We start from the raw sequence: 13692 nt of genomic DNA on the forward strand, positions 1-13692 counted from the left end.
CTGACATCTCCTTATGTAAATTTCCTGTAGGTTGGGTCGGGCACTTCTGGTGGTACGTTCAGCTGATCTCACTACTCTCTTCAGAGCTTTACGGTCTAGCTCAGTGCTATTTCCATACCAAGCTGTTAAACTCCAGAACTAAAGCCTGAATCCTTTAGATACTTATTGACTTTTGCTACAACAGACACTGTTTCTCTTTCGCTCACACTGCTCAGCCATATTCACATCCTCTCTCATCACATGAGCCCATTTTGCTGACATATCGGCTCTCCAGTAATACGTCCACCTACGTGCTGACCTAAACATTCTCCACCAGAGCATCCCACACAACGGAGAGTACTCAACCTTGTCAATTTAACGATGTAGTTAGCATTTGAAGGTGTGTGTGTGTCTGTCTGTCTGTGTGTGTGTGTGTGTGTGTGTGTGTGTATGCGTGTAGGCAGGTGGGTGGTGAGTGGCTGTGCCTGTGAGATGAAAGGAGATTGAAAGACTCTGTTTGGACAAATGGAATAGACCTGAGGGCTCTTTGAAACTGAATCAGATTTGTTCTGACCCCCCAGGAAAAACATGCAGCGGAATAAACAGGTGGCCATGGGCCGCAAGAAATTCAACATGGACCCCAAGAAGGTAAGGGCATATACAGTAGTGGGAGCAGTAGATAAGGGCTCAGGTTGTTATGGATGTGTGAGTGAATGAACTTCTTTGTGTGTGTTGAGTGCTTGATTGTGTGTGTTCTCTCTCTATCTGTGTTTGTGTTTGTGTGTGCACCTCCTCGTTCCTCCTCTCTCTCTTTCTCTATTGCCGCTTGGCTTCTCACTCTTTTTCTCTCTCTTTCCCCTGACTTGTGTACCTCAGGGGATCCAGTTCCTGATAGAGAATGACCTTCTCAAGAACACATGTGAGGACATCGCCCAGTTCCTCTACAAGGGAGAGGGACTCAACAAGACTGCCATCGGCGACTACTTGGGGGAGAGGTGAGAAATCTCCTGGCTCTCCGCCCCTTCACTCTCCATCTCGTCTGTCAGTGTCCGGCTCTCCTGATGTGCCGCTGCACAGGGTGGAAAGGGTTAAATGTAATTAAAACCTCAGACAGCTTGTTTTGCTGTTTGTTATTGCAGAGCAGTTCAATCCATTGATCAGTCTCACACCCAGATATCTACTGAATGGCAGTTAATGGAATGGGGTGGGTGGGGGGGAGTCACACAGGAAATAACTATGTGCGTGTGTGCATGGGACTGTGGCAGGCAGACACAGGAGGAAGTCACTGTTGTGTCCAACAGTGGTCATACTCATGAAGCCGCACTGGTCCAGTCATGTGTCTCCAAATAGATACAGTGACGCAGACACAAGCACTCCAAGTGTTTTTACACGATTAGGGCTTATTGTGACTTCAGCGCTCCGTGCTGTCGTCAGCTCGTTCGCCACCGATTTGCTCACAGCGACTGAGTAACCCCAAGAAGTGCGTTACCACGGTGACTTCATCGGTTTTGACATCACCGCAGGGACATCTCACCTGTGACCTCAGAGCTGAGAATTGCACGACGGCCCCACCCCGCTCCCTCCTCCGCTGCTGTCATAATCTGATCTGGAGTCAGCGGCCTCGGCCTCACATGCTCCTTGGCTGAGACACACACACACAGATAGATCAGCCTGGACACAGCCCAGCCAGCAGGCTCTATATCACGGCCTGTAAAAAGACATTGCTAGCCAAGCCCTCGATCTCCACCTCTAATCTGTATGGCATGATAATAAGCCGGTTGATGTAGGCCTGCATGTATTTTTTTTCACATGCACTCTCACAGTGACTTAGGGATGTAGTGTTTTAGGGTGTCCAGGGATGATGGTGGGGAAGAGTGTTATCTGCACTGGGCCCATCTGCTCTCTCCAGTGTAGCAACAGAGGCTGGCTGGATGGATACTGAGATAGTCAGTGTGAGCACTCGAGGAATGTGTGTGTCTGTGTGTGTGTGTGTGTGTGTGTGTGTGTGTGAGAGACTGTGTCTCTGTCACACTGTTCTTCAACAGTTCACAGCTCAGCTGGAGGCTAGTGACAAGTCAATTGCTTAACCCAGTGGAGATTTCTCTCTCCATCCCTCCTTCCCTCCCCTCTCTCTCTCTCTCTCTCTTGCCACATCTCTGTCTCTCTCTTTCCATCCCCCTGACTTCTTCACACTCAACTTCCTCTCTGCAACTTGGAGCAGTCATTAACAGTTACATAGTGTGTGAGAATGCACGTGTGTGTGTGTGTGTGTGATTGTGCGTGCAATTGCATGCACAGTGTGTGCGTGTGTGTGTGTGTCAGTAGGGGGGGAGCTCCTTTTAAATGGATGACTTCCAAAGTGGGTTAATGCATTCCCAGCCCATCAGTATTATCGACTTGCCCCATTTTCTCACTGCTAGCTTCTCAAACCTCACTGACAGAATAGAGCACACACACACACACACACACACACACACACACACACACACACACACACACACACACACACACACACACACACAGTGATGAGTGTTCTCCGCACATCACCTTCCTCCTGCGGGAGGGTGCACCGATGGCATCCCCACATCAGTGCAATTACTGCATACTCTCAGTGCTGCGCGATGCTAATGGTGGATAAATGGATAAACTATCAGCCACTTTAGTGGCGTTTAACTCCGTCACTCAGCCACAATGCACACACAGGTCCTGACTAATGGAGTCCGAATGGCCAGTCCCACGAGGATAGGGGAATGCTGCGTCCACAGCAGTCACTGATGACAACAACTCTCAGGTTAATGCCAGGGGTCAGAGGGGTTGATGAACTCTGCCATAGCAGGACAGTCATCCACAAATGTACTGCATTTCCTCGAGTATTGGTGTTCGATAGAGTATTGTTCAGTTGTGTGGTGAATGTGTGGGTAAGGTGTTAAGGGTGTCTCTGACATGATGGATCTCTCCCCACCCTTCTCTCACCCATTAGAGATGACTTCAACATCCAGGTTCTGCATGCATTCGTGGAGCTGCATGAATTCACAGATCTCAACCTAGTGCAAGCTCTCAGGTAAGACATACACACACACACACACACACACACACACACACACACACACACACACACACACACACACACACACACACACACACACACACACACACACACACACACACATGTACATGTAAATAGTTTAGCTATACGGTCATTTTTGCAGCATGCCTAGACACATTGTGAAATGGGAACACTCTTTGACATGTCCATCATGTCACCTGATCAGGGTTTATTACTCACTTCAGTGATGCCAGTATCAGAGTTGGTAGACACCCAGGAGGGTAAAGAAAGATGCAAGTGGAGTGTTGCACTTGTGTGTTATCATGGTGAATCCCCTGGTGTGTAATTTAGCGAGTGGAGTTAGCCACTAACTGATGATCAGTGTGTGGAGGCCTGTGGAGATGACACAAGTGAATTAACTTGGGTGGTTTGGCCTTGTGTCATTGGCTTGTTGTTTACTTTGCAGGCAGTTCCTGTGGAGTTTTCGGCTGCCTGGCGAGGCACAGAAGATCGACCGCATGATGGAGGCGTTTGCCCAGCGCTACTGTCAGTGCAACCCGGGAGTCTTCCAGAGCACAGGTGTGTGTGTGTGTGTGTGTGTGTGTGTGTGTGTGTGTGTGTGTGTGTGTGTGTGTGTGTGTGTGTGTGTGTGTGTGTGTGTGTGCATGTAAATAATGAGAGTGCTAAGATATTGAGTGTTTGAGCTAATGTAGATGTGGTGCTCCCCCCTGATTAAAGTGCTGGAGTCAGTAGTTCTATGAGTCCATAGACAGACACACACACACACACACACACACACTCTCTCTCTCTCTCTCTCTCTCTCTCTCTCTCTCTGTCTATGAGTCCATAGACAGACACACACACACACTCTCTCTCTCTCTCTCTGTCTCTCTCTCTCTCTCTTTTCTCTCTCTCACACAAATCTTCCCACTGAACATCACTTACCTTGTTTATCCTCTCTGCTTTATCTCTCACTTCATCACTTCTGTCTTGCACCGGCACAATTACTGTACTCGACCAGACACACACGCACACACACACACCACTGGCCCTGTTGCCGTCTCTATTGTCTGTTAGCAGCTCACTCAATATACTCTTATGTCGCATGTATAATTCACCAGCCCATTAGTGTCTGTCTGTCCAGCTGTAGTCTGTGAGAGATTGTGTGTGTGTGTGTGTGTGTGTGTGTGTGTGTGGGGGAGGGAGGTATCTGAGTGCATCCATGTTTAGCAGACATTAGGTAAATTAGGTAAATGCCCACATGCACCTCATGACAACCTCATTCGGCTAGAGTGAGTGAGGTCAGCATGAAGTGGCCATTGGAGCCACAGTATTCTGGTCTCGGTGCGTCATGAAGCCGCTAATATGTGTGTGTGTGTGTGTGTGTGTGTGTGTGTGTGTGTGTGCGTGCGTGTCTGTGCGTACTCCAGATACCTGCTACGTGCTGTCGTTTGCCATCATCATGTTGAACACCAGCCTGCACAACCCCAACGTGAAAGACAAGCCGGGTGTGGAGCGCTTCATCAGTATGAACCGAGGCATCAACGACGGAGGAGACCTGCCCGAGGAGCTGCTCCGAGTCAGTCACACACACACACACAAAGACACAGATAAACAGACAGACAGACAAGCATGCAGACAGAAAGAAGGAAAGAAAGAAAGAAAGAAAGAAAGAAAGAAAGAAAGAAACACACACACATAGTGTTTGTTACTAAAACACACTAACTGATATAATATTGACTTGCATTTACTTTCAGAACCTGTATGAGAGCATCAAGAATGAACCATTTAAAATCCCTGAAGATGATGGCAATGATCTCACACACACCTTTTTCAATCCAGACCGTGAGGGTTGGCTTCTTAAATTAGGTGAGTAAACTTCTGTGTGTGTGTGTGTGTGTGTGTGTGAGTGAGAGAGAGAGAGGGATGGATGGAGAATGAGATTGAAGCAGGCCATGTCTATCTCTCAGAGAGATGAGCATCATTTGCTAGTTTTGTATTGAAATGTCGTATTTGTTCTTGAGAATGTAATCAGTCGGAAAACAACCACTGAACTCAATCTCTGCTCCTGGCATGAGAAGTCCTGGCCCATGTGTTTGAGTGTGACATCCCACTGGTCATCAGTGGTGCAGGGTGTGTGTGTGTGTGTGTGTGTGTGTGTGTGTGTGTGTGTTTGTGTCCAGATAATCAGGAGGGCAGCATGATGGGTCCATGTTAATCTCAGCCAGCACAATTCTGTCATGTCCCAACACACAAACACATTTACCCTCATACACTCACTCACACACACACACAGACACACAGACACACACACACACACACACACACACACACACACACACACACATGTGTGTGTACTGATAAATACACACAAATCTCCAATTGCAAAGCTTGATCAGCAGAGAAGCCTGCTTGTTGGGTTTGTGACAAATTTCAGAATCTCCATTTTTGGCCCCAGATCCATATTCAGATTCCAAAGCCTTTAGCATTAGGAAGAGATGGACCTTGAACAGAAACTGTTTTGGAGAGAGCAGTTGGATCAGTGTAAGCCAGACCCTTATTGTCCCTCACATGGCAAACGATCCTCACCAGGACAGATCTCCCTAGTCATCCTACAGGCAGCAAGCACAAGGCTTGTTCATGGTCCAGCCAAGGTGCTGAGGTAAGATGGTTACAGTGTTAGCACTCCCCCTACTGGCAAATGGAAGAACATGCAGGGTAGCATTTGATTTGTAACACCCTTCTAATTCCTTGTTGTCGCAATGAACATGGGTATGATTTCCTTATGATTTCAGAAAGTTTCATTTTGTTTTCCTTCTTTTCTTCCTCATTTGTTTGTTTGTTTGTTTTCCCATGTTGTCTCTCTTCAGGAGGTATGTACTCTTCCCATATTTGTTCATCTCAGCTCTGCTTCCGGGTGCTTCTCTATGCTCCGCCCTGCTCCCCGTGTGTCTGGGCTGCGTTTCGCTCTGTGCCCACTCCGTTTGCCTTTAACCATCATTTCATTTTGAGAAAGAATGAAATTGGTTTGGGTTTGGGTTTCTCTTTAATTTCAATTTTTTATGTTACTTCATGACCTCTTTTGACCTTTTGGTAGTATGATGGTTCATGTGGCACTTTTCTGTAGTGTCTGTGATTGTGTGTGGTGCGAGAGAGAGTGAGTGAGTGAGTGAATGTGTGAGTGAGTGAATGTGTGTGTGTGTGTGAGTGACTGAATGTGTGTGTGTGTGTGTGTTTCAGCTCTTGGTGTGTCTGCCGTCATGTCAGTCCTGTCTGCCTGTGTTTGGGGAACTACAGCGTAGCCCTTAGAGCTGTCTCCACACAACTAGTGTGAAACTGAGACAAACTGCAAAGGGCTAGACGGTGTAAGAACCAGACATTTGTGTGCTGCGCTGCATTTTGTAACTAGCCAGCAGGAGTCAAGAAAGCTTTGCTGAACTGCAGTGGAGTTATGAGAACGAACAAGAGAGAAAAAGAGAGAGTCAAAAGGAGAAGTCACGACTCCACTTAAGTGCAGCAAAGCATGTCTCCCTCAGAAGAGTCAGGTCTCCATCTTCAGCGGACTCCACTCTCTCCTGACTACTCACTGAGACCCTGCTGTGGGTGAGGGCTGTAGTTGACCTCCTGACTCCAGTCTGCTGTTCGTGCCTTTTAACTGATGCTCTGTATCTGTGACCATAAGTCTACGGGCTTCAGTTTATTGGCATTGTTGACCCCTCTGAGTCATATGTATTAATATTCTATATCTACTGTCCTCCAACCAAGTCTAGTGCCATATAAAACAACCACTAACTCTTCCCCATGTTTATTGCTGTGCATATATGCCAGTCTCTCCCTGCTTGAGCCCTGTGCAATGATCCCCTCAGCTACTAGACAAGGATAAGGTCTATTTCACCTCTCAGCTTGAGCTGCAGGCACTGTGTGTAGAGTGTGCTTTTGGTGTAGACATGCTAATGCTGTATTTTCATGGCTTTGAGGTGTGTGCATATTAATGTTGATGTGTACTGTATGAGTTTGTGTGAGAGAAAATGAGAGATTAAAAAAAAAAAACATCAGAGGTGCTGTATGCATGGGGGGTTTCCAGTGTTTGTCCGACATCTCTGTCTGTTTTCCTGTCTGTCTCCCTATGCTTCCTTTGTTCTGTGAGCCCAGGCTGTCAGCTTGCCTGACCAGTAACAAGCAATAACATTAGCCTCATTCAAGGCCAGCTGGCAGTTAACCTCTATGAGCAACAAGTACGAGCAGGCTGGGGGAATCTTTTGGTGTGTGTGTGTGTGTGTGTGTATCTCTGACTAGCAGTCTCCCGGGTGCCTTCCAACATGGTGTGTGCATTCCTGTCTGAACCATCATCGTCAGCTTCTGTGTTAGAAAGCTCGGCCATCGCTCTTGCTCCAAACCTTCATCCTGCCAACATCTCGCCGTCTCCAGCGACTCATTGCCTCTCCCGCTGCCCCCCCCCAACACCCCCTCATCACGACCGTGGCCTCTGCTGACATGTAGTTGTGTTTCACAGGTGGCCGTGTAAAGACTTGGAAGAGGAGATGGTTCATCCTGACCGATAACTGCCTCTATTACTTTGAGTACACCACTGTGAGTAGATAATAGGATCCAGTTCAATGACATAGCTGTGTGTCCTATTAATGGACATTATGAGTGTGTAGGTGATATTGTGTGTTATTCACCCATATCCTGTGCTGCTGTGATTTGTATCAGGATAAGGAGCCTCGAGGCATCATTCCCCTGGAGAACCTCAGCATCAGAGAGGTGGATGACTCCAAGAAGCCAGTAAGTCCTATTCATTTAGTGTTTCATATATCTTTGTCAGTTATAATTGCATCGTGAGGCAGATCAATCATATTGCACAATCTAACTTTCCCTCTCCATTGTTGTTCCTGTTTCCATCTCAACAGAATTGCTTTGAGCTGTTCATCCCAGACAATAAAGACCAGGTGATCAAGGCGTGCAAGACCGAGGCAGACGGACGTGTAGTGGAGGGCAATCACACCTTCTACCGCATCTCAGCCCCCACCACTGAGGAGAAGGACGAGTGGATCAACAGTATCAAGTCAGTCACTCTTATAAATGAGAGCAAATCATTAATTTCCATAGAAATGTCAATATCAGCAAAAAAGCGATTCATTAAAAAGTGTGATTTGTATTAAAACCATTAGATTCTAGATGATTTACATTAACACACTCTCTGTCAGGTAATTGTGGAAGAATATTATTCTTGTCATTTGTAATGTTAAATTAGACTCTAACTCTAATAAACACCATTTGTGTCCTGTGCAGAGCTGCAATCAGTAGGGACCCTTTCTATGAGATGCTGGCAGCGCGGAAGAAGAAGGTGTCCTCTATGAAGAGGCAGTAGGACTCCTGTGTAGATGACCGCAGCTTCTTATACACTGGGCACTGGACCTTATAACTTGGGGCTTGGGTGAGGGAGGAGGCGGGAAGGGTGCAGAGGACTGGGTGTGGTGGCGTGTCTGACCGTGTGCAGATGGAACAGAGGGCATGCTGGGAGCTGGCTCAGGATCTTCTGTATCTTTTCCACCCATCAGCACTCTCTCCAGGACGTTGCCTTGCTTTCTCGCTCAACGTCCGACGACGAGAGGAAGGCTGGAAAGAGCTTCTTCTCTGATAGAACATTCAAATGAACACACACGCACACACACACACACACACACACACGCACACACACACACACACACACAAAACCATCTCAACTCAGCGGGTCTGACTGAATGTGGCATCCTGTTTAAGATTTTGTAAAACTTGCCACAGATGTGGGAAAAAAACTCCTGTGCTTTAATAGACGAAGGAAGGATATGTGCACCTATTTTTACACCACAATTCTTTGTCAGGGGAGGACTTCTCACTTAGTTGTTCTCAAAAGTAGAGAGTAGTCACATTAATTAATAAGCTCTTTGGTTAACATTTTTCTTGTTGTCCTTTTGCCCAAGTCATGCAACTTCTGTAAGGCTGTGTAGATATTCTTCATATTCACTCTCATGTTAAACAGCTGGGCTATGACTGTTATGTGGTGTGATGTTTTGTGTTGTAGTAAGTTGTAAAAAAAAGAATGAAAATGTCATCTCTGCCAAAGTTTTTTTTACACATTGCTTTTTTTTTTATCCATGTTCACTTTTTAAGTATGCTTTTTGTGAAATATGCCCATTTCCCCTTTTGCCACAGCAATCACACATCTCACACATCTCATCTTAATTCCAGGCTCGAATGAGCATAACAACACAACCTATGATCTGCTGCAAACAGGTGAAGACTGAGCAGAACCCCCCCCTCCCCACCCACGTACTGTACTGTGTCTGCAAGGTGGCTCTGCTGTGGGTGTGAAGGATGCTGTATACTTAAACTGTAAATTCTTTGCGGCTTGTCTGTAGGCAGGCCACACACACAAACACAGAATATAGCTGTGATCCCTACAAGTGCAGCTGTTATGTGCTTTGTGCTACCCTTGATGACACATCTGACTCGTTTCCTCTTTTTCTTCCCAATATAACTCACTGAGATACTGTTACTGTTCATACTGCAGAAAGGATCGATTGTCATTTGGTAAAACCTCAATTTTCAAGATGAATGACAGTAGCGTACATGCTCCCAGTTTCTAACCTACTACTAATATGCTTCCATCATTTGAATGAGTTCTTATTTGGTTGTATTTCTGTTTGCAGTCCTCTTGTTTCCAGAGTGGCATTAGAGTGAAAGCCATGAACATGAGCTTTTTTTGTTTGTTTTATAAGCCATATGTGAGTTTCTATCTTATTTAAATATGCTGGTAATTTAGAAAACAAAACTATCAAATTTAAGTAGTTTATTTATCAAAGTGATGTATATACTTAAATGTATAGGTTAATCTTTTATTTTAAAATATGTTTGTGTGATCATTTATGAAGTTGGGTGCCAGTTTTATTTGTTTTGTTAACATACAGTAGCTTTTTTCACCAATGTCACATAGCCTACCCATGCGCTGATAAACAATAAATAACATGGTAAGTGCTTTGAAATGATCTTCATATGTTCCTTTCAGTGATCTATTTAGGTATTGAATTAATCAGTAAAACAAATGCAAAACACATTAGACATTAAAAGGCCATTATTGTAAACCCAACTCGTAAGAAGCTGCTGTAGGACTAATGCATGTAATACAAAGTCCCTCTAGTTTCTTCATGTATGTTTATCATTGACTATAAGGGTGGTTATGTAGCCTAAATTTGTCTGTAGTGTTTATTCAACAGGAAATAATTGCAACTTACCCTACTCTTACAGTTTCTGCCAATTTACTGACTGCAAATATTATTTCACATTTTCTATTACATATTTACATTTTCTATCAAATTGTTACACCCATAGACTGTATACTGGTTGATGCTAGAAAGTATCCAAACAGAAGTGGAAACTGGAGAATTCTAGAATTCTAGCTACAAAACATTCTGGGCTCGAGGAGAAACATGTTTGAAAATCTTCAGTTACAAAGGAAAGGTTGACTGTTAGAAGTTAACTGTTAGCCGATAGCTTTTATTATGATAGAAAGCTATTTTATTTTATTTCCTCACTGTTATTTACGTTACAGTTGGTAGGGAATTAATGCCATGTTGGCGAATACTTTTTAAAGGGCATACTCTTTTTAAGCCCACAGGCTCAAAATATTTAAATAGAATATAGATAGCTTCTAGGTGGCTAACATTAACATTAGCTAACGTTACCTTAAATGTTGACTTAACGCTAACGCTAATTTCAGTTTGTTAATGATTTCACTATTTGATAGCCAAATGTTAATTTAGCTCAAAGTTGTGTGTGCAAATAAGTTCACACAATAATGGAGGTAGATCAACGAGTTGGTTTTTTCCAACATAATACACTAAAGATCTTAAAACTGAAGCCTGACAAATGGCAAAAGTTCATCAGTGCAGAGGAGAATCTAACTGCAATGGTCAATTTCTTAGAAAAAAACGACGTGGAGGAACTTGTGATATCTCTCAATGCAGCTTCGCAGCTTATGGTTAATCTCGGATTTCCTCAGACAATTAAAAACAAGGCAGTTTATTTCGTTAAGCATGACAGTGTAAAAATAACCAAAGATAACATAAAACAAATATTAATTGGAGATGTAGCCAATTCGCCAGTGGAAGCCACAATTGGAGTAATGGAGGAGGTAAGTTAAAACCACACTTGTTCTAATCTTCAAATTGATTCGCTGAAATAAGTGTTACAGTGTACACAGTCACAGCCACAGTTTGTTGAATTCAGGTTGACGTTATGGCTTGACTGGTTGTAGTAACTAAGCTAAATGTACATTCAAATGTAAATGTACTATGGCATAGCTGCCAACTCTCACGCATTGGCCGTGAGACACACGCATTTGATTAGTTTCACACACTCACACGCCACACCCATGATTTCTCACGCTGAAGTGTCAACCCGGTCGGTCAGATGCCTGAAAAATGAGTTTAGCCTATAGATCTACCTGTTGAGCCACGGTTATGCTTTCAGAGACGGTGAGAGGGTTCAAGAGCACCCCCTGTCTGTGGAATTTTCTAAATTTTCTCTCATTTGCGATGCTACTTCAAAAGCCATCCCAGGCGCATTCCCCCGGCTTCAGGTAGGCCTATGCTTTGAGTATTTTTCACGCTGAAGTGTCAACGTGGTAGGTCAAATACCTGGAAGATGAGGTTCAACTAAGCTAAACCTATACATGATATCACACATCATGTGAACGAGCGGAATCTAAGCTTTTCAATGATATTAGCGCCAAGTTGCTGTGATAAATGGTTCGCGAGAAAATTATCATTGAACCGACGTGCAATTTAGGCTAATCATATTTGCATTTTGCACACAGTTGACACCCATTACTCTCGGTTGTAATATCTCACTAACCCTTCACACAACATGTGGCAAACCTAATATCACAATAAACAGCAATCCGTACCGAATACGAGGATATAAAGCATGCCTCTGTTTTTGAAATTGCAACACATTTCTACATAGCCTCATTGGGGCTTAAATTATAATGTATTCTAATGTAAACTATTTGTCAGTAGGCCTACATACATTTTTGTAAATTGCTCAGTAGATTATCCCACTATCATGGTTCTTATATTGTCAGGTTCCAACCAATCCCACTTACACAGATAAATGAATATATTTAGATTGCCATGCTTTCTAGTGACATTAAGGCAAAAATATAAAGAAAATCAAATAAGGAGACACAAATATTGATATAAAGCCTGACATAAGCCATATGCAAACATTCACATCATGCAGATATGGGTACATCCTGAAAAAGGAATAGCCTGTAGGCTATGGCCATTACAATGACCAATATATTATCTTAAATGAACTAGCTGAAAAACACAGGTTTCCACTTCTGCATAATTTCATGGAGTGCTGAACATTTCTGAACTGTGAAATGGACCATATGTTTTTGTGGTTGTGAACTTATTGCAATATCACCATAACTATTCCACCTGTGTATGCATGGTTATAAGTGCAAAATAGCTTAGGCTACAGCACAAATATTTCCATAAAAATAAGCAAGTCTGACCTCTGAATTTATTTTTAAAAGTGCACCAGATTGATGCATTTAAAAGTTAAAATATACAAACATTTCTTAAATTCTTACAAAACACCCACCCACTTTTTAAAATTGTTAGTTTGGACCCCCCACTATTGCCGTCGCGTAAATACCAGTGCTGTTTGTAACGCCAAATAAATAATAACCTATAGGTTTATGTAAAACTCCCCATTAACAGCATCACGTCACTAACCACAGCTAGACTGCACAATGGTAGGCCTTCAAAAGCATGACATTTTCGCTTTAGTTTGATATTTAATTTACTTTATCCGCTTTCATGCGTTCATTGAACGTCCAGAGTGCTGTAATGGAAACCTTATTAGCGTAGCCAAGTAGCCTATATATTGAGTTATTTTTAAATTATGCATGATTTACTTTTATTAATTTCGTAGGCTGGCTTTATTTTGTTATATAGAAGTATCTAAATAACCTGGTAAAATGTTCCAGAATTCAGGAAATTGCATCTAGTCCAAAATTTCTGGGGAGGACCCCCCATACCCCCCACTGAAATGTCCCACCCACTTTCAGAATGCCTCCATTGCCCATGGTCCTAGCATTAGGCTAGATCCCTTTGATACCAATGTTAATTTAACTCTGGGACCCTGGTCCCTACACCTGAGAAACAATGTACTTTTTTTTTACTGTACGGTATAATGCTGAACGAGCCAAACAAAAATTTCCAGCAACAAAATTTTGGTTGGCCCCACCAAATCTCACTCCAAGGTTTTTTGAAAAGTTGGCAGCCCTGCTATGGCCATTGGATAGTCAGTAAACTGTCTGTGGGTGGACATGGAAAAGGAAGGAGTCCTAAATGCATGTTATCCAGTAGCACATTTTGAATATCATGACTGAGATCTGTCCTCTGTGTACAGGTTGTTTACCCTCTACATACTAATAGAGACAACATCAGGTGTTGGCCCAAGGTTGTGTCTGAAGATGTAACACGTCATGCACACAAGCTGAAAAATGAAGTATTTGTGGTGGGAGGACAGATCAAAGGAAGAACATTTCTACCATTGCCAGAAAATTGTGACGGATATTCCCAGTGAGGCAAACCCACACATTAGTATTGTCC

At 43.6% G+C, this 13692-nt stretch overlaps 2 protein-coding genes across 6 annotated transcripts in view; both read left to right on the top strand.

Moving 5' to 3' along the window:
- Positions 1 to 10050, top strand: part of cyth1b (cytohesin 1b) — a 69450-nt gene extending 59400 nt beyond the window's left edge. For 3 of the 5 annotated variants that reach the window (XM_048233015.1, XM_048233014.1, XM_048233018.1), the window contains exons 4-13: positions 561 to 627; positions 856 to 974; positions 2960 to 3040; positions 3492 to 3604; positions 4456 to 4604; positions 4783 to 4895; positions 7537 to 7615; positions 7739 to 7810; positions 7936 to 8090; positions 8318 to 10050. In XM_048233015.1, coding sequence (XP_048088972.1) covers positions 561 to 627; positions 856 to 974; positions 2960 to 3040; positions 3492 to 3604; positions 4456 to 4604; positions 4783 to 4895; positions 7537 to 7615; positions 7739 to 7810; positions 7936 to 8090; positions 8318 to 8396 — 1027 coding nt within the window. In that variant the 3' untranslated portion in view covers positions 8397 to 10050. The other 2 variants (XM_048233013.1, XM_048233017.1) reach the window with 2 other exon arrangements.
- Positions 10051 to 10522: 472 nt separating this feature from the next.
- LOC125287180 (dynein axonemal heavy chain 17-like) overlaps positions 10523 to 13692 on the top strand; it is a 34939-nt gene continuing 31769 nt past the window's right edge. Inside the window, 2 exon segments of the mRNA XM_048232739.1 lie at positions 10523 to 11198; positions 13490 to 13662. Coding sequence (XP_048088696.1) covers positions 10863 to 11198; positions 13490 to 13662 — 509 coding nt within the window. The 5' untranslated portion in view covers positions 10523 to 10862.

This window comes from Alosa alosa, chromosome 22 (genome assembly GCF_017589495.1).
Source record: "Alosa alosa isolate M-15738 ecotype Scorff River chromosome 22, AALO_Geno_1.1, whole genome shotgun sequence".
Classification (NCBI taxonomy): Eukaryota; Metazoa; Chordata; class Actinopteri; order Clupeiformes; family Clupeidae; genus Alosa; species Alosa alosa.